The 21,673-nt window shown below is 44.0% G+C and overlaps 1 protein-coding gene and 1 long non-coding RNA gene across 11 annotated transcripts in view; one reads left to right on the top strand and one right to left on the bottom strand.

The window, feature by feature from the left end:
* Window positions 1-19,752, top strand: part of LOC147009170 (nucleotide-binding oligomerization domain-containing protein 2-like) — a 42,634-nt gene extending 22,882 nt beyond the window's left edge. For 8 of the 9 annotated variants that reach the window (XM_085862722.1, XM_085862727.1, XM_085862725.1 and 5 more), the window contains 6 exons: window positions 1,724-1,807; window positions 1,920-2,003; window positions 5,734-5,817; window positions 11,651-11,734; window positions 16,084-16,167; window positions 18,372-19,752. In XM_085862722.1, the coding sequence (XP_085718848.1) occupies window positions 1,724-1,807; window positions 1,920-2,003; window positions 5,734-5,817; window positions 11,651-11,734; window positions 16,084-16,167; window positions 18,372-18,441 (490 nt within the window). In that variant the 3' untranslated portion in view covers window positions 18,442-19,752. The remainder of the gene's footprint in view (window positions 1-1,723; window positions 1,808-1,919; window positions 2,004-5,733; window positions 5,818-11,650; window positions 11,735-16,083; window positions 16,168-18,371) is intronic. The other variant, XM_085862724.1, reaches the window with a different exon arrangement.
* The window catches only part of LOC147009169 (uncharacterized), a 65,517-nt gene that overhangs the window by 41,494 nt on the left and 2,350 nt on the right, over window positions 1-21,673 (bottom strand). Inside the window, exon 3 of one of the 2 annotated variants that reach the window (XR_015053000.1) lies at window positions 9,664-10,571. The exons of the other annotated variant lie outside the window; for it this stretch is intronic. This is a non-coding gene — a long non-coding RNA (uncharacterized LOC147009169). Of the gene's footprint in view, window positions 1-9,663; window positions 10,572-21,673 lie in introns of those variants that run through there. 2 annotated transcript variants of the gene reach the window in all.

Below are 21,673 nucleotides of genomic sequence, written 5' to 3'. Positions count from 1 at the left end.
TAACAAAAAGTCTTCCACCTATGACATCATGGGTCACATGTTTTGGCAGCTATGATTTTGTTTTGTTGTGAAGAATAAACCTTTAAAAATCCTCTTCCCCAGAACGACTTGACAGATCTTGGGGAAACTTCACCCACATGTTCCACAAGCCTTGCGGATACCAAGGTGTTCACAAGTAATTAATAGGTCACATGGTCTAGCAGCCATATTGGATTGAACGAAAATCTTAAAAAAAAAAATTTCTCTGAAACTGCTTCATCAATCAACATGAAACCTCTCAATTATGATTTGGTGTTCATGGGGTATTTATGTTTTAAATTTCAACCTGATCGGATGTATGGTTTGGCAGCCAGAATTATTTGATTTTTTTGAATCTGGGTTCAGGGATTTAACGCAAACTTAGTACAAGTATGTATAACGATGTAATAATGCGGGCGGAGACATATCTGGAGACGTCACGATGTCAATCGGTGCCATTCTAGTTTTCTCTATTTTATGTGATTATTGTTAAACGAAGGTAGTACAGGGAAAATGACGTTTGTTTCCTTTTCTTTCTTTATTTTCCAACTTACTCGCCGATAAACTTACGAACGAACTTCAGGAACATAACCCGTTCGTAAGTTGGGGATTCCCTGTACGATAGTGCGTTTTGCAAAAAATTTTAATACAGTGGCAATGCCGTCTGGCAGTGTATTAGCGACAACATCGTGTCGCCCTCTCGTAGAGAACTGATATGGCAATCGCCCAGTGGATGTCGCGTCTCTTTATTTCCCTATCTCATGTGTTTCACCCTGAGGTGTACTTGACGATATCTAATTATGAATATGCACATCTGTATTCGCAAAGTATATGCATGCAAAGTGAAAAGCGGGTTAAGCAATTGATTCACTTTGTGATCAAGGAACAACTTGATTTCAAAATGAATGTTATATTTTGAACACAAATCAGAAAGTGAACCTGTAGTTTATCATCTTTATCAGTACTTTGGCTCTGGATGAATTTGTCCCGATCGCAAATGTGCAGAGAGGAGCAAGATAAATCTTTCACTCTGTCTCTGTCCGGCAGTGAAAGAAAATTGAAAATCATTCCAAACAGGAAACTTCCTGTTTTTAACGTCATAAAGGATACAAGCAACGGGCACGGAGGACTTATGTAATGTGCTAAATAAGGTGGTGTCAAAGACACTGAATCAACGGTGGTAAACTTCTGAATTTTTTTTTCTCTCCAACCTTTAAAATCTTAATTTATTTCAGTTGAATTATATGAGCAGAGTATCTGAGTGACAAGACCACTGGCAAAGATAAATGGCACTGGCAAAGACCACTGACAAAGATAAACCCCTATACATTAAATGGGCTCTTGCTGATCCAATGTAGCAAGTTCGAATGTAATTGACTCAGAACTGTAGGAAGAGTAGCGCGACAAACAAACATCGGCCCTTGAATTATAGTAAGGATACTTGAACACTGTAGAAAGCAAATCACTTTTTGGCACTTCCAAAACTCTTCCGTTTTCGCAGTACTTGCAGAAAATATTACAGCATTTTCCGTCATCACGACCAATCAAATTTTCCGCTCATAGACACCACCCATGTCCTTGTTTCTCAAGACAGTGCAGAGTAAGGTGTTCTATGAACTCTTTTAAAGTTTGTGATTGTTTTCACTGCAGTTAAGACCTTGGAGGATTTGATTTATTTTGTTGCTTTGTTTTTCTCTTCTTCTAGGATTGGTGGAAATAACTTCACATCACGTGGGGGAGCCGTCATTGCAAAGGCTTTGAAACACAACACTCGTTTGAAAGTGATAGGGTAAGCAATTGGCTCGCTTTGTTTCGATGTTGTAATAACTCGTCATCGTGTTTCATTTTCCATTTAGCCGACCCGGTGCTATCGGAGAGTTGATGCAAACTGTGTTCCACAGGCTGTGGGGAAACAGTATCGGGGATAAAGGAGCGATTGCATTTGCAGAGGTGTTGGAGGAGAATAACACTCTGGAGCGCTTAAGGTAATAACAATCTGGTAGAAATATAAATAAACACGGGAAGAGGTCAATTGACCCATCGTATCTGTCATGGGCATATCATGTTATTATACCTGGCCTTTAAATGCAATGGAATGGATCATTGTGGTACGACACATCTCTGCCGCTGATGCTTTCTTTGCTCCAGCCCGAGTCATTAATTATTTTCTGGAGTGCAGACAGTCTAAGGCAGGAATACCAGCAAACAAAGGAGGCGTGTTCCTGTCCCTCGCGTTACTTGGGAATTAATTGGTGGACGTTAAAGTTCCCACGGTGTACTTTGCGAAGACTCGGCGAGCTATCGCCGGCATCATTTCCAAGTTCCTGCCAGAACTACTGCCGGGAAGGCAATAGCAAACCACCCAGTAGTATAATCCTTGTTTATTAACTGCTTCGGCGGCACCGGCGTGGTCTGTAACAGAGTTTCGTGAATCGGAACATTACTTGTAACCAAATTCTCTCCGTGGCATATCCTGTGATTATATACTGAGATACAGTAATACCCCGGTTTACGTCGCCCCTTCTTGTTTTGTTTCGCAAATACGTCGTCCCATTATTAATAGCGCTTCTCGATATTCATCATCTCAACTCGCACTTTTGTCATTTCAAAAGCCATAACCTTTTATCCCGACCATTTTTAGAACTTGCAACATTGATAAAGATGCCAGGATATATCGCTAAAGTACCGAATTGCAAAATCGCTGAAAGAACGACTGTACTTTGCTTCGCATATAAATAAGTGTACTGTGTTGTAGATTGGCGAAGAGGCATTGTCAGTGTTGCTTTGGAAGTGAAATTTGATGTTGTTCGTCGAATGGATGATTGTGAATGTGCCCTTAATGTTGCCGGGTTAAAGTGTGCCTCCGATCGATAAATATGCCCTTGTTCATTGAAGAAAGAGGAGGAAGAAGAAGACTTACTGCCAATTGTGACCACTTCTGGAAGAGGTTAATTTTTTTTATTTAAATATGTCTGGTAATTGTTTTTTAATTTTATTATATGTACAGGTAGGGGACCCCTTATCTGGCAGCCAAAAAAAACCTGCAAAATTTTGAAACCCCATGGTGTCCAATTTTTTTTTTTAACCCTTTCATTTCTGAAAAGCTAATTGTTCACGAGCCCTCAGGAATTAAGCGGCAGGAAAAATGTCTGGCCACAGAAGTGATGTTGCACAATCACCAGAAACGAACCTGTGAAGTTGTGTGTACATCCAATTTGGCATCACCACACTGTGCTCTACAGTTCTGTGCGCATAATTGTGTTCGTACAATACCGCTTGCGTCGCAGTCATGTCTAAAAAGCTTTCAACATCTGGACAAGCTTGTGGTGCTTCAAAAAGGAAGCATGTATCACTCAGTATCAAGCACGAAGTGGAGTTTTTGCGAAAACGTGACGTGGGTATTTCGGTGAAACACCTTAAATGACGAGTATGGCGTTGGTACATCGACGGTCTGTGATCTAAAGAAACAAGAGGAGCAGACATTACAATTTAATGGTGATAGTGATGTGCCCATGCTAATGGACAAATGGAAAACGATACATCAGTCGAAGACTACCGACGTCGATAATGTCTTGATGGAGTGGATAAGGCAGCGCCGATTGGAGAATTTTCTCTTGCATCGTACAAAAATCATGACTCGAGCAAAAACTTTTAATGTCCCATGCAACACACAGCCACATATAGTGACTTAACTTCAGATAAACTGTAATTATTGTAGAAATACAGCAATCCCTTGTCAGGCCAACCAACGAAGGAGGAGCATTTGGTAAGTGAATATATATATATATATATATATATATATATATATATATATATATATGTGTATACTATTCCTTTCACGCCGTAAAAGGCACATAGGGCTGCCAAGGCAGTTTCATTGGCAAGGAGTACAGTCCTGAACGGGACACCACTCAGACGCAGGTTACCCTGAATGGTTATTACCCCAGTCCACTGGTACTCATTTCACGCACTTCGGAAGGTTGAAAGGCTGAGTCAACCCCACCTGTTGTTAATTCATTGGCCGACGGGCTCAAACTCAGGACTCTTAGGTCCCAAGCCAGCCACCTTAACCGCTAAGCTAACACCAGTCGCGGGGGATACGTTCCGGGAAAACCCCGCGAATGTGGGGGCATTGTTTCAATGGGAAATGGGGAGTTCGGTTCCGGGGATTTCCCGGCCCGCGAATGTTGGGGAAAATTTCACTAAAATGCTGTGGAAATAGACAAAAATCCACGAGTGTTTTGTCATTGTTACAATGGGGATAACTTTATCAGTTTGTGGCGGTTCCTGGTTCATGAAAAAGGCCACAAATGGTGACACCACCGAAGTCGGGGAATTGGTACAAGAGGGACAACGTAATCGGTTCGTAGCGGTTCCTGGTTCAAAGGGGAAAGTTTTTAAAGTTTAAAATGTTTTTGACCACGAATGCACGATTACAGTTTCATTAAAGATGTTTCCAAATAAAATAAAACAACTACAATACCAGGCACCATTTCCTATTTATTGAAGAATGCATTTTAAAGTCTCTTAGCCATACCGCGAAACGAAAAAACATCATGTACCGTTTCAATGTTTTTTATTCATCAAACACAGCACACGTAACTTTGCAAAATGATGAAGATGAAGGTGAAGATGAAAAAGAAAAATGAAAAGCCATCGAATCTTGAGATTCATCATTCATCTTGAGATGACCCAAGTGAAACTATATTTATCTCACGAAGCTACAATACAGTATGTACATTACCATATGTTTACAGTGCACATGGTGAGACGTCCCGCGAAACTACAACACACATTCAGGAAGCGGGTCATGTTCGCGGTTCATGGAAGATGTTTTTTTGCGTATGTACAGTATTGTACTGTACGTACATCCTGCTACTTTGTGCCTGGCTTGTGGAAAATATGTTTCAGAACTGTTAGACAAAAAGAAAAAAAATATTGGCCACGAAAACCCCGAATACGCGTGGCAATTTCCCACGAATGTTTTTCCCATGGAACATGTCGCAAATTATTAACACCGCAAATTGTAGCCTGGCGTTGGCTTAGCGGTGAGGGTGGTGGCTTAGGATCGTCGGGTTCCTGAGTTTGAGCCCCGTTTTCCACTGAATTAACACCAGGGGGTTGACTTTGCCTGTCATCCTTCCGAGGTCAGCGAAATGAGCACCAGTATACTGGTAATAGGGGCACTGCATCAGCGGCATAGCTGCGCCCCAAACCAATGATGCAAGCAGCAGCCAAAAAGGCAGCACATGATGGGAACACCACGAATATGCGGAACCCGTGAATGTTGGGGTCTCGGTGTGTATGTATAGATATATTTTTTTCTTTATTTCTTTATTCACCCCAAAATTATTGCAAATGAATGTAAAGTATCTGTATCATAAGTATTAGCGACCCCAAATCCCAAAAACCATCAAACCTAATTCCCCATGCCTGTCAGATAAGGGGTCCCGTACTTGTATTTATTCTTGATTATAACTATCATTAATCCAAAAAAGGGTAGTTTTGGTAAAAAAAATAAAATATAATATCTGAAGTGGTGACGTTGGGAACACATGTCCCCCATTTATTCCATTAATTCTTATGAGAAGAATTGTTTCGATTTTCATAGTTTCGATATTTGTGAAACTTTTCAGGAACGCATCCCTGCCGTAAACCGGGGTCTCACTTTATTTTGTTTGTTGTTGTGAATTTTTTTTTCTTTGTTGTTGCCAGTTTGGTGAGCAATGGTGTGAGCCATCTTGGAGTGTACCACCTTGCCATCATGCTGCACAAGAATACCGGTCTACGCTACCTCTGGTAGGATCTATCTTCTGCACATCTGCCTTCACTTTTGTAAGGTCATTTGTTTGTGTCAGCGGCTCTGGTTTGACAGTCGTACGTAAAATGTATAATTTAAGACATTTGGGTTTCCTTGAGCTTGAGGTCACGTCTCCAATTGAATCACCATTTTTATTTAATTGGGATTCTCGTCAAGCAAACGAGGAAAATCTTGTGATTTTAGGACTGAGGCCCGGTTGTATAAAATTCCCTCATCCTTAAGGAAAGATTCCCCTTTAGGAAATCCTTAGCTAAAGAATCACAGTGTACCTTGAGGGATGTTGCATAAACAACCCTTCGGAAATCCTTAAGTGAGGATACCCTTAACAGCCGTTATGGTCAACCAACCAGAAAGAAGTGTCCAAAACTAGGATGGCGGCGAAGCGATCTACAAATTGGCTTCAGGAAGAGACAGAAGCATTTGTGGAGGCTTTCCTTTAGCACAAGAGAGACAATACATTGTAGTTGTATGATGTGTGTTGTTGAAGTACTTTTATGTTTATTTTCAACACGGTAACTATAAATCTATATATAAACACATCTGTGTGTGTGTGTGTGTGTGTGTGTGTGTGTGTGTGTGTGTGTGTGTGTGTGTGTGTGTGTGTGTGTGTGTGTGTGTGTGTGTGTGTGTGTGTGTGTGTGTGTGTGTGTGTGTGTCCTCACCTTTTAAGTTGTTAACTCCAAACTCGAGTTACAAATACAACTTAGTGTGGGGGGTAACAATTCTCTACGTAAATGTGTACTGCATCGTGCCACCTATGGTGTGGGGGTAGGCTCTGCCAGTTGTGTATAATTAAGAATCCCTCAACTTGGGTAAGATTTGGGTTTTCCTCCAGCTTGGTTTCAACCTTTCCTTAAGAATGCTTTATGCAACTCTGTCTGCGACTCAAATTTTCAACCTCAGTTTCAAACTTGGATGCAACACAAAATCATTTGAAGAGCTTGCACTAAAGCTATAACTGGCAAGAAAGCAGCTCAGATGAAATTTAATACCAGCAGAAAATGTCATTTTCAGTGATGCCACGTAGGCCCTAACCCCCCCCCCCCCATGTTCCTCAATTGCTGATACAAACTGCCTAACAAGGGAAACTTGAAGCACCAACACAGTGGTGGAAATCTTTACAGAGTGGAAGCTGAAGAAAAGGACCCTTGAACTTCACAGTGACGATTTTGTCATAGCAACCAGATGATAAACTGGAGGTCATTGCCTCCATGATCTTAAAAGGCTTTGTCATTCCCTGAATCCTTGTCGTTTTGGCTACTCAGAGCCGTTTTAAACATAGACAATGCACCACAGATATAAACACGGTTGGTATAGGTCAGGTCAGGGGGTCAGGTATGGGAGCATGTGCCAGAACAGCGCGTCGCTGCGTCCACTTTCCGCCGGTACTCCAGGGGCCTCCGTCTGGCCATCCCCCAGGCAGATGCCAGGCCCATCCCCATCTCCTTGAGATGATGGTCAACCTGCTGTAACCATGAGGCACGTGGTCGGCCCACTGGCCTCCTCCACTCATGAGACTCCCTCGCTGAGAGAATCTGGTGAGCAGGATCAGCGTCAGGAAAACGAGCCACATGTCCATACAGCCGCAGCTGACGCTCACGGACTATGCAGGTAACAAATCTCATCCGAGTCTCTCTCAGCAACCGCTCGTTGGACACAAAATCCGACCAGCGATAGCCAAGGATTCTCCGAAGAGACCTGGTACCAAAGGAATTAAGTCTCCGTCTCAGATCCTTGGTCAAAGTCCAAGTCTCGCACCCATAGAGCATCAGGACACAGACAGGACAGCAGCATCCAAGATGTCACCGAAAGCCTGGATCTTTGTTTTGACCCAAGAAATCCGTAATCCCAACGGCTCCGACTCCTCATTCAGCACCTCGAGGGCCCCCAAGAGGATGTCTAAAGTCTCCGCAAAGATGACTGCATCATCTGCAAAATCAAGGTCCGAGATCTTGACATTGCCAAACGATGCACCGCAACTTGATCTCTCCGACATCCTCCCAAAAATCCAGTCCATACAAGTGCTGAAAAGTGTGGGGGCAAGTACACATCCCTGACGAACTCCAGTAACAACTGGAAATAAGTCAGAGGCGGTACCACCACACTTCACAGCACTCTCAGTACCAGAGTAGAGTTCAGACATCAGATCGATCAGTTTCGGTGGCACCCCACGAAGACCAAGAATCCTCCAGAGGACATCCCGATTCACTGAATCGAACGCTTTACAGAGATCAACATAGGCTGCAAGCAGCCCCTGCCGAAACTCTCGTCTGCGTTCGGTGAGTACACGAAGTGCAAGGATACGGTCAATCGTTGACCTCTTTGGTGTAAAGCCTGACTGCTCTGGACGCTGGTGCTCAAGCAGATGGTGGCGAACCCTATCAAGAATTATCCGAGCAAAGACCTTGCCCGGCACTGAGAGCAGCGTCACCCCTCGGTAGTTGTTGCAGTCTTGGCGATCACCCTTCCCTTTCCAGAGAGGACAACAAGGCCCCTCTTCCAGTCAGTTGGGATGATGCCTGTGTTCCAGGCAGAGCACAAAACTGCATGCAACGACACGAGTGCAGCATTTCCACCAGCCTTGAGAAGTTCGGCATGGATGCCACAGATCCCTGGAGCTTTGCCCCGTTTCAACTGGTTCACCGCAGCCCGTGTTTCCACAAGCGATGGTGGACCACAGTTGATTCGAGGGTCAGCAACAGGGATTGTAACACCCTTGACGTCCAACTCGACAGCTGGGGATCAGCCTGGTACAACCGCTCGAAGTAAACGGCCCAGCGGCCCTTCACTTCAGACTCCTCTGTCAAGAGCCTACCACTCTCTGCTCGAACTGCAGTGCTCCGAGGGATGGGCTTGGATGAACGTAATGCGCGAATTCCCTGTAAGCGGGACGAGAATCACCTGTCCACAGGTGATGCTCTACCCCCTCACAGATTCCTCGCACATAGGCCTCCTTGTCCACCCTCAGTGCACGTACAGTTTTACGCCTCAGCTCCCTGAACAGCTCAGCTCTGCCATTCAGCCTGGCCCTGCGACTCTGGTCAATGGTATCCAGTGTCCCTTGAGAGACAAAATTCTTCTTTGCCCTGCGGTGACCTCCAAGGCATCCACCGGCAACATCAAGGACGGTGGTCTTGAAGGTGTTCCACAACTCTTCAGGACCCCCCAAAGCACCCAGACCCCCCAAGTGTCCACTCAGCCTGTTCGCAAACTCCTCAGCTACTCTCTCATCCCTGAGCTTGGCAACATCCAGCCTAGGCTGGGATGGTACCATTCTCCAGGATTTAAGGTGCAGCTTTAGAGTTGCTACAACAAGCCTGTGGTCAGTATTGAGGAACTGAGCACTCCGGTAGACCCTGCAGTTCTGGATCATCCTCCAGCGACCGTCAATGAGGACATGGTCAATCTCCTTTGCCACACCGCCAGCGTTGGAATACCAAGTCCAGCGATGAGCTTGCGGGCGCTGAAACCATGAACCAGCCACCCTAAGTCCATGACTTCTTGCAAAGTCAAGGAACTTAGTGCTATTCTGGTTCATAGTTCCTGACCCATGGGGACCAACACACATCTCATAACCATCCCTATCAGTTCCAGTCGATGCATTGAAATCCCCCAAGACTAGAAGTGTATCTCGTCCGGGGCACTGATCAACCACAGACTCGAGTGTGGCGTAGAATGTGTCCTTCACGGTAACATCACTCGCCTCAGTCGGAGCATAAATAGAGACCAGGGAAATGACACCTAAGGAGTGACGAATCCTTAATCTCATAATACGCTCGTTGACCGGTGTTACCTCAATTATCATTGTAGGTACCGGTCACCGGTCACCGGCTACCATTTCCCGTTCACAGGCCATCTCCTAATTCTTACAGGTAATCTCCTAATTATGTAATTGTCATAGACTGTCCTCCTCCCATGTGATTGCAAAAAAGCCATCAATTCAGGGTCAGAGGTTTGTGAACCAGAAAAGATGACCACCACTATATTGCATTTTCAATCTGAGAAAAATTCCTTTTCGAAGCAATCGCCACCGCAGTCTGAGAAACGGGATTGAATGACTCACTATTATTACAAGTGAAGAAGAAGATGGAGGAAGAGATTTTATTTCAATGTAAATTAACCACGTAGCGTACCACTGCATGCGTGTATGTGCAGCACGTTAAATGCTGCATGAACGTGCGTGCTGCGCTGCTGATTGTGTATTGTTGTATCTGCTATCGGACAATTGTTGATGGACGGATGCAGGCAGGCATTCACACAGGCACGCCAAGACCGAGCTACTTTTATATTGTTATATGGTTGTGGGGGTAGATGGAGGAATTTAAGAGGGAATTTAGGATTGAATAGAATTGTTTGGGCTGTGGACATGTAGGACACATCTCGATGTAATTAAGTAGGGAAACTGAGAGCTTAAGTGTTATGTGTCACCATACAGGGAGTGGTGCGGTGTTATTTAGCTCGGGACGAAGAATAAGTTCCCCCAGTATGTAATTGCCCCCCTGTGAATTTTTCCTATGTGTTTATAACCAAAACCATGATAAGCAAGCAAATGTGCCAAGCAGGCAGAAGCCCCGCCTCCAAGGGTGATGGGCAAAGTCACGCCCCTGACGCTGATGATTGATGGGTGTAACGTCAGACGCTCGTCGAACAGGCAGAAGCCCCGCCTTCCCGGGTTTTGTGTGAGCAGGCCACGCTCCAGAGGCGGAGGATTGATGGGTGTGATGTGAGACACCTGAAGAAAAAGAGGGCGTGGGAGCATCAGACAAATTAGGACAGAGGAGAGTGCAGTTCAGGGTGAGCGCACGCACGCACGAGGTAGAGTTGATTTCAGAAGAGAGGTTGAGTGTGGAGTGAAGGACGCACGTGGTTGAGAAAGAATGTAATTAGGAGATGGCCTGTAAGAACAGGGCTTTACGGCTGGCTTTACTTCAACGCACGAAGAGGACGGCACGATTCTTGTATTCGTGTTGAGGCGATTTGGCTCGTGTGGTGAAGCAAGGCGCTGGCCATCGACTCTTGGTTGGATCATGAGGAACGGACCCCGAGCCTCATGTTTGTCAAATAGCGGGTCGGCGAGGACGATTGATGTACGAAGCAGCTGCACTGGGTCTCTGAGCCTTGGTGTTGAGTGCCGCTCGTGGATTGCCTGGCATACATTGGTCTTGCTCCGAGAGAAGCGACTTGGTGCCAATTTGCGCACGTCTGCATGTGCTGGTGGAAGCGCCTCGATTCCAAGTTCCACAAAGACCAGCTCTGGGCCAAGCTAAGTACAAGAATAAAGGAAGGGTTTCTTTTTATTTTTTTTTCCTCTTGTATTTAAGTCCGTGTGTGGAGGCGCCTCGACTTAGACTTTCATTTACTGTACTTCACGTTGTTATCATTACCTTTTGAATTATTGTCCTTTGTAAATATTTGTCTATTTTTCATTCATTGTGTTCATTTTAAGAAGCTGTAGCTGTGTATTTGTCGTGGGGTTCGAGTATAACCCCCCCCCCCTCCCCGTGCTGTGCTCCTCTGTCCCTCCGCCATTGTGCCCTTTTCCTGTGTGCGCATTAATCTCCGAGAGTTTTCTGCTGTCGGCCTTCAAGGGGAAGGTTCGGCCGTGTTAACCGCTTGCCACCACAAATTGTTTCGGGGGGGGGGGGGGTTGGGGGTTAACCATGACTGGCCACCCCCCGCAACAGCGCCCTCAAATCCAAATTGCTGTTACTATTTCGCCACACTGGACCCCACAAACTGAGTGCTTGCATTTCTAATTCGTATCCTATTCATTATTAAAACGTTATTGTTCTTGTGCCTTTGTTCCTGTAGGCTTTGCGAGAACAACTTGCAAGATGAAGATGCACAAGTTCTTGCGGACGCACTCGAAAACAACACCGGACTCTGGGAGCTTTGGTTAGAAAGTTTTTGTCACACGTCATTGTTAACGATAATAACCATTAATTGATGTGATAACCCTCTGGGACACCTGGGGTCGGTGAATATTTTCATCACTGAGAAAATAACATGGACAGGTTTCCACTCCATTTCAGGATGCTGACAAAACAACACTCAACAGAGGAAGCGATTTAGAATGGAGCTCTGAAGCGATGACGTCGTGTTGGCATGACGATCGCTCGACTGGTTCTGAACGAAAGGACCTGGAAGCACGCTTGCTTTGATCGAACGTGCTTTGCCTGTTGAAGCCTTGCTAAATATGGCTGCCGTGTCGATCACCTCACTCGTGACTTACTTTTGCGATGAACCAAAATGTTTGGAAAGAGGAGAAAACAATTTTAAATAGGATCATGTGGAAAAACCTTTCATATTTTCCAGGAGAACTTGGAGGAGTTGACCAAGCCAGCATGAAAGAGAAATGCTGGATTTGTGGTTTGGGTTTATCATCTCACGCTCGGCACAAACGGATGTGCATCACGCCCCCACCTATTCACTCTTACGTCTGCTTTGGAAGGTCGTGTTGGGAAAAGAGGAGAGTTCAGTGTTCATAATTTGATTGCAAGGGTTCTCCTGGCTAGTTTGCCATTGCCTTCCCAGCATTTTGAACTTTCTCTTCTTTTAAATGCTAAACGTCAAGCAAGTCGGTATCACGGACCATTTTTGAAGTCTTTCATATGACTCTGATGGGGTTTCAACCACTGACCTCCCAGAGTCAGAGTGGAAGAATTCCATGGTGGCTATTTTCACGTTAAATGGTGTTTGGTTGTCTACACGCCTTTCCATGGGGCGAAGGAAATGCAAAAGGCACACCGAAAAACAGCTGTGACCCCTCCCGGGGTAAATAGACCACTTTGTGTAACATGTCCATGGGCCCTTTTTAAAATTTGATTTATTTTCCTGCGGGATGCTGGGGAAAATATATTTCAAGCAGCGAAGGGCCAGGGGGCCTCCATTTGGTGCCCCCAGAACCAAGGGGACAGGATCGCACCAGCTCCTGTAGTCCATGAGAAGGTGATGGCAAACCAGACCACTCTAACATTTCCGTGGGGCGAAGATGCCGCAAGAGGCCCACCGAAAAAGAAAAACAGCTCGACCCCCGGGAGGGAAAGGAAATAAAGAAACACTATATATATATATATATATATATTTCAATTTCAGAAGGAAGACGACAAGGTGAACAAATCATCTGTGCTCTGTTAACCAGGATATTGCACAGCACCTGGTTACCAACCCGATCTGTGCAGACCAGTACAATGCAGACATGTTCAGGATATTGAGCCGAGGTCAGAGCTCGTTTCATTTACGTATGTTGGAAGCAACCTTCATCCTTACCACCGATCCGATATTATGTCGTCAAAAGGAATTCGTACGATCTCTGTGTCTCTTTCAGCATGGAAAGATCAAGGGAAGTACGGTAACATATGGTGAATGGATCCCCCCTCTCTCCAGGATGTGGTTGCAAACGTCAATCATCGGCAAACTCTGCTCCAGCCAATGGGAGCTCGAGGTGAAGATGATGAGCCGACCAATGGGCCTTCGGATTAACCGTGACGTCATTACGGTTGAACCAATCAGTGTCTACCTTATTGAGACCTGCGTATAAAGCACGTGCCTTCACTTCCTCCTTCACTTGCTGCAATTTTTACCCTGAAGAGTGCAGCACGAAAAGCTTCGGTCACTATTATGTCGTGCTTGTTTGCATCCATATTGAAGTTCTACACACAGTGGGGAGAACAAGTATTTGATCCACTGCCGATTTTGCAGGTTTTCCCACTTACAAAGCACGTAGAGGTCTGTAATTTTTGTCATAGGTACACTTCAACTGTGAAAGACGGAATCGAAAACAAAAATCCTGAAAATCACATTGTATGATTTTTTTAAAATAATTAATTTGCATTTTATTGCATGAAATAAGTATTTGATACATCAGAAAAACAGAACTTAATATTTGGTACAGAAACCTTTGTTTGCAATTACAGAGATCAGACGTTTCCTGTAGTTCTTAACCAGGTTTGCACAGACTGCAGCAGGGATTTTGGCCCACTCCTCCATACAGATCTTCTCCAGATCCTTCAGGTTTCGGGGCTGTCGCTGGGCAACACAGACCTTCAGCTCCCTCCAAAGATTTTCTATTGGGTTCAGGTCTGGAGACTGGCTCGGCCACTCCAGGACCTTGAGATGCTTCTTACGGAGCCACTCCTTAGTTGCCCTGGCTGTGTGTTTCGGGTCGCTGTCATGCTGGAAGACCCAGCCACGCCCCATCTTCAATGCTCTTGTTGAGGGAAGGAGGTTGTTGGCCAAGATCTCATGATACATGGCCCCATCCATCCGCCCCTCAATACGGTGCAGTCGTCCTGTCCCCTTTGCAGAAAAGCATCCCCAAAGAATGATGTTTCCACCTCCATGCTTCACGGTTGGGATGGTGTTCTTGGGGTTGTACTCATCCTTTTTCTTCCTCCAAACACGGTGAGTGGAGTTTAAACCAAAAAGCTCTATTTTGGTCTCATCAGACCAGATGACCTTTTCCCATTCCTCCTCTGGATCATCCAGATGGTCATTGGCAAACTTCAGACGGGCCTGGACATGCGCTGGCTTGAGCAGAGGGACCTTGCGTGCGCTGCAGGATTTTAATCCATGACAGCGTAGTGTGTTGCTTATGGTTTTTTTGATACTGTGGTCATAGCTCTCTTCAGGTCATTGACCAGGTCCTGCCGTGTAGTTCTGGGCTGATCCCTCACCTTTCTCATGATCATTGAGGCTCCACGAGGTGAGATCTTGCATGGAGCCCCAGACCGAGGGAGATTGACTGTTATCTTGAACTTCTTCCATTTTCTAATAATTGCGCTAACAGTAGTTGCCTTCTCACCAAGCTGCTTGCCTATTGTCCTGTAGCCCAGCCCAGCCTTGTGCAAGCCCACAATTTTGTCCCTGATGTCCTTAGACAGCAATCTGGTCTTGCCCAATGTGGAGAGGTTGGAGTCTGATTGATTGAGTGTGGACAGCTGTCTTTTATGCAGATAACGAGTTCAAACAGGTGCAGTTAATACAGGTAATGAGTGGAGAATGGGAGGGCTTCTTAAAGACAAAACTAACAGGTCTGTGAGAGCCGGAATTCTTACTGGTTGGTAGGTAATCAAATACTTATTTCATGCAATAAAATGCAAATTAATTATTTAAAAATCATCCAATGTAATTTTCAGGATTTTTGTTTTAGATTCCGTCTTTCACAGTTGAAGTGTACTTTTGATAAAAATTACAGACCTCTACGTACTTTGTAAGTGGGAAAACCTGCAAAATCGGCAGTGTATCAAATACTTGTTCTCCCCACTGTATCTATATATATATATATATATATATATATATATATATATATATATATATATATATATATATATATATATATATATATAGATATATATATATATATATATATATATATATATATATATATATATATATATATATATTCGACATTCTTGCACTACTGGGTTTGCAGTCATGGTGATGCTATCATCACGGCATTTGTTCAGGCTGGAGAACTTCAGTCATCCCAAATATATATATATATATATATATATATATATATATATATATATATATATATATATGAAAAAAAATTCACGTCTGGTTCAGAAACTAATCTTTTTAACATCTTACCACACCCTGGCCATTGATGAAGAGTGTGGATAGTTGCCTATGAAGGTTTTATATATATATATATATATATATATATATATATATATATATATATATATATATATATATATATATATATATATGTATAAATTTTTTCAGAAATGTGGAGCGGCCAGAGGGATTACCTTGCCCTCTTGCACAGAATGCGAGTGTGAACGTACAACTTCTGTGACGTCAACTTTTCGCACTGATTTTAAATTTGTTTTGATGTATTAAAAGTGATACACCACCTTATTAATTTAACCCATCGTTGTTTAACGCTTGGTTCCTTCGAAAAATGATAAATGCTGCAGGTATGTCTCTCCTATTGATTGCAATCTGGAACGAAACGCTGCACCATCTTCACAAAGATGCTACGACAGTCAAAGCTACGACAAAGCTACGACAGTCATATTCTGTGATAGTGTCGAACCAGGCCGTGCATTGTTGTTGCCCGCATGACATCACACTTTGGAGCGCCACAGAGGGCCGGGGTACTGGGCCACAACAGCCTGCTCGTCAAAATGTTCCGTGGAATCTAGCAGATTAGTTTATTTGGCATGAATGTTTTAACCTAATAACTACCTGGTTTCGAAGGTCAACTGTTCACTTTTCTGATCGTTTGCCCCAAGGTTGAACAACAACAACATCAGTTCAATTGGTGCAAAGGCCCTGATCTCTGCCTTGAAGAAGAACACAACATTGACCCAGCTAGCGTGAGTGCACGTCTGTTTCTTCACTTTGTTCCGATTGAACTCTGACCTTGACTTGATGTCTGCACGAGTGAATTTGAATCGAGTAAACGACAGCAAGTCTAAAGTTTATTTTATAATAGTTTTCTGTGTCTGCAGCAAATTGCTTTGTTTTTTGAGAACTACTTCGGTCATTTGTACCAAGACGTGACATCCATGACTCGACTGTCCACTCACTGTGTGCGTGCTGTGTAGCTCCTGCAGCGTCTCCATTCATCAGAGCTGAACTAGAACCATCAAAAAATAATCTGTCATTCATACTGCCAGTTCAGCCTTCTTTCGTTTGAGCTGAATTTATTAGCCCATCCACCTGTGACAGAAGACGGTGGAGAAGACTATTTAATAATTGGGTCAAAGGGCAAACTCTCAATAAATATAAACAAGCCTAATCAGCCCATCTGCCCCACGTCAGCACAAGGCGGCCAGGTTTTTCAATTACCTTCATGTTTCTTTATTTTTACCTCCGCCACCGAAGGTGAAGGACGTTTTGTTTTCATCCCCTTCCTGTCTGTCTGTTTGTCTGTGTGCAGGATATCTCAAAAAGTTGTGGATGGATTCGGATGAAACTTTGTGGACATGTTAGGTGTGTGACAAGAAGAATTGATTCAATTTTGGTGAAGATCCGGATCTGGATACGAGAATTATTTAATTCTACAAAGTGATTCTTCATTATTGAGAGATGAGGCCAAAAACGATGTAGAAGTGTACGGCATGATATTTAAAACATGTATTGGGCCCGATATGTTCTCGTGGATCAGGCATTACGTGGCGGAGGTGTGCGCTCTACCGAGTGCCCTTCTAGTTTCGTTCTGTTCCATCAGCCCCTTATACTTGTGCTTGACCTTGTATCCAGCTTTAAAAAATCATAAACAATGATAAAGCGTTGATATTGTCAAGTGCCATGCACATGTGTCGCAACTGGATTCTTGTCCCACTGATGGTGTGAAAATTATAAACAGGCAGAAAGCACTTGTAAAAAATATATGTCTGTAAACTCGAGGGTGAAAAAGAATAGGAATTCACAGGAAGAGAGCATGAAAGGTGCAGACAGGAATACGATACAAGTTTAGTACGATGATCCCTTGAGATGGAGGTCAATCAGTAATGTGGGATTGCCCGCGGAGTGTGGAGGATCTGGCAGAGAGGGTCCATCGAGACGATCTCCACAAGGAAAATGGTGGGGGGGTAGGAGGTGACCGTTGCAACATGTCATCCTTTTAAGACAACGTTGGAGTGCTGGAATTCTTCGTCAACTACAGTATTGCTCCGCAATTGAGGTGGTTCAAGGAGGTAATGCTGGAGGCAGTCCAATTATTAGTGGGGTGGGGGGGGGCATTGACACCTTCACAAAAATAGCATTTCGGGATAAATGAAATACAAACTAGAACGGCACTCAGCGGAGCGCATACCTCCGCCAGGCTGAACAGTCTACATTTTGTATCCCACTAATAGGGGGAATCTAGATCTGGACCAGAATCAAAATCCTAATCGGCTTGTTCTTGTCACCTACCCTACTCATCCACCAAGTTTTGCAATGATCCGTCCACAACTTTTTGACATATTGTGCAATATATCATTCTTAGCCGTATCTCGCAATGTTGAGGAATGGCTTTAAAAATTCTCGTGTCCAGATCCGGATCCTCACCAAAATCTAATCAATTCGTCCTTGTCACACACCCAACCTGTCCACCAAGTTTTGTCCGAATCCGTCCACCACTTTTTTGAGATGTCCCGCTCACAGGCAGACAGGGGTGGAAACATAACGTGCGTCCACTTTTGGTGGCGGAGGTAATAAATCCCATCAGCCCTGGAAACCTTTTGGGCGGTGAATTTATTGAACTTGTGGTCGTCGGCAGTCAAGGCGCTGTCTTGCCGTCACATTTCATCCGCTGCAGTAAACCTGTTTTCCTGTGTCAATTTCAGTCTTTTTCTATGTTTTAAGCCCTCGTGTTTTACATCATATCCTTGCATCACCTTCATCGTGTTTTGGAAGCAAAGCGAATGAGTACACATGGCTGTTTTAGAATGACTTCTCCAAGTTTAAGCCGATATCACTTTGATTCTCGTGTAGATAATGTGTGGGATGATGCTCTGACTAAAATGAAAATTGTCGATCTGAGGAATTGAAAGCTAACTTCAGAATGCTTACCTTTCTCAATGCCTTCCAGAATGAGATCCAACGCCATCTCCCCAGACGATTATGACGGAATCAGGAGAAGCGACCGCCGAATCGACTGATTACCTTCAGATTGTTGAACCCACGACCAGTCCCATCTGTGGAGTACCAGCAGAACTCGCCCTTCAATTGGCCTAACAGCCCTTGTTTTTGCATCTTTGCTTTCTTGTACATTTGTATATAAAACTTATTTTATTTAACCACCATGTGGTTCACTTTAAATATAACTCAGGTGTATATTTTTTAAGAAACTGAACTTTGCTACCTTTGCCAGAGGAGAGGGGTCTGTATGTCTGTTTGTCTGTGCAGAACATGAGTACGGTTTTTCTCTGCAAGCGCGAGCGACTACTGATGTAGAATGTTTTCATGATAATTATGATGTCATAGGTCACGTGATGTGGCAGCCATGTTGGGAAAAAAAGAAGAACTTTGGACCTCTGTACCCCCGAGACTGCACCATTGAGGAAATTGAAACTTGGCACATGTCAAGTACTCCTCATGGGAAATAAGTTCCTTCATTATGACATCGTCATTATTGCATATGTAGAAAGCTACATCCGTTCAGCATGAGAACGTTTGAGGGTATCTTGGGATAAATTGGTCGACCAAAAAAAATTGATGACATCACTAGTTACGTGGTTCGTCAGCCAAATTTTTTTTATTTTATATTTTTAGAAACCTTCAAAAATCTTCTCTGAAACGGCTAAACAGATCAAGGTGAAACTTTACATGTATGACTGCCTATCCATGAGGAACACAATGTTCACACCTATGACATCATAGGTCACATTGTTCGGCAGCCAAATTGGATTTACCCTAAAACCTTAAAAAATCTTCTCCAGAACGGCTGGACAAATTGAGGGGAAACTTCACACGTTACCCAAGACTTGGGGATGCCAGGGTGTTCAGGGATAATTTATACGCTACATGGTCTGGCAGCCATTTTGGATTGAACAAGAATCTTAAAAAAAAATTCCTCTTAAACCGCTTCATCGATCGATGTGAAATTTCACAATTATGATCGAGTAGTGATGGGGAATATATGTTTTAAAATCCCACCTGATCAGGTGCATGGTCTGGCAGTTAGAATTATTTAATGTTTTTCATCTGGGTTCTTTTTATTTTAATATAAGGATCACTTGGCTGTGCCTGGATGGGTTTGAGGGTAGAGGAGTAGCAGCTGAACTCCAAATCCTATCCAGGTTACTCGTGATGACTTCATCTTTGTTTTTTACTTGTTCGGGTTCCTTCTGATGACTCCAATGCAGTACCTGTACCTCCAGTATTTGGTGTTCCATCTTTATTTGAATTGAATTTATTTTAATACCACTGGATTAAATTGAATAATAATAAATGTCAAGTGTCTGATCAAAGCAGGACGTCTTGGTACCCAGTCATCACTGCCAGCAGTTACGTGGCAGTTCCAGTTATGTCTGTTATTAATTACATGCCACACAAAACTACACAAACACCATGCAAAACAAGTCTTGGTGGGAGTCTGTAATCTCCGATTGCTCTTTTTCTTGTTTTGTTTTTAATTTTCAATGATGTCCAATTTCGAATCTATGGAGAGGTTGAAGAGATGAACAGAATCGCAGCCGGCCTCCACTGAGGAGGCGAAACGGTCTGGGCTCGTCTTTGGAAGTGATGGACCATATAGAAGCTTGAGATCCTGCAAAAGGCTTTGTCGTCATCAGGAGAAACGTCACACAGCCGATCATTGATCAGAAAATTGACTGATATTGTATTTCCCAAAGAAAGGATCAAAATCGAGATGTGTTTTTCAGCGCACCAGTTGATGGCACTTTCGTGGCTCAGGGCATGAAGGAGGTATGAACCTAAGTTTGTTGCGCCGATAAAGCACTGGAGGGTGGATCTAAATGGGGGAGTTAGAGTGAGTGTTCCTGTGAGATTTCACCTCGGGAATGCATCAACAGGCACTACCACGAGATGAAGCTATTTGTCTCGGTCAATAAAGACCAAAGGGACAACGTTACTGAATGGCCTCTGCTCAATTGCACTCATGAAAATTCACCGATTGGTTTACTTTAGAGCATTAAAAAGCTTTAGGAACAGGAGCAAGTGGACAAAAAAGGCAACGCAGCGAAGCGCTAAGAGTTTAGTGGTTGGAGTGGATAGACGGCGAGCTGGACATTCCTTATGTGGTGGTGGTGGTTGGGATGCTCTAGGTGAACAGATCACTACAGTTGAGTGAGAACCGAGCCTGGCCTTACTCGGACTGTGTCCCACTATATCGGACGCAAGTCCTGCAGGGTGTCATAAGTGGTCTGGACATCCGTTCATGCGCTGCGGTGGAATACGGTGCGACATGGAGTTTCTTTTCTGTCGTGCTCGAGATGGCATGGTGTGCTTCAGTACTGGTCCGTGGCAGAGGTCATAAGGGTTGCCGACTGAACACGTGCTTGTCTGGGCTTTGACAAAACCAAGAGAGATTAGAATGGCACTCGGTGGAGCGCATACCTCCACCTGTCCATAACTTTTTGAGATATTGTTGGCCCCATCTCTCAATGGTGAAGAATCACTTTAAAATTGTTGTATCTGGATCTTGATCTTCACCAAAATCTATTCAGTTCATTCCTTGCCACGCACCCAACGCACCCACAAAATTTTGGCTGAATCTGTCCACAACTTGAGATATCCTGCTCACAGACAGACAGAGGTGAAAACGACCTTCGTCCACCTTCAGTGGCGGAGGTAAAAATCCATTCGCACTCAGAAACTATCGCAAGACACTCCGTTTCTTTGCGATGCCGTGAAAGAGATTCGCAAACTGGAGCCACTCTTGTTTTCTCCTTTCGTTTTGTCGATTTGTTTTATTCCATTCACTTCATGCTGAATTATTGGCCATTTCAATTGTGTGTGCACCACACCGACACTGAATATGAGCTTCAAGCTTGAAAAAGAGGGGCTACACCCCTGGTGATGGTGGCTGGATAAGAAAACCAGAGAACCACTGGAAGGTGTGGATAACCGACAAAATACTTAACGGAGAAGAAAGTAAATAGCTATGGATGTTGTTTTTTTTTAATGCCGTGAACAAACTTTTGTACATCACGGGTGATGAAGGTTGTGGTCAAGTTTCATCGGAATTGTGTGTCGTTTCTGAGAATAAAGCAAATACTTATTTTGGGGGGCAACCCCCCTCGTGACACCCTCAGACCCTGATTTTTTAGCTCATCTGGAATGTAGTTCTTTGCTGAAGGAGAACCATCTAACCCTCCAATCTGTGCACTCGTGTGAGGCCGTGCATGGTCATGGCCCAACGCGGTCACT

This window comes from Eptatretus burgeri, chromosome 17, assembly GCF_056783735.1.
Source record: "Eptatretus burgeri isolate ZD-2024b chromosome 17, Ebu_testis_v1, whole genome shotgun sequence".
Lineage (NCBI taxonomy): Eukaryota > Metazoa > Chordata > Myxini > Myxiniformes > Myxinidae > Eptatretus > Eptatretus burgeri.
The sequence above is the reverse complement of the archived record's forward strand: the minus strand, read 5'-3'. Positions and strand labels throughout refer to the sequence as shown.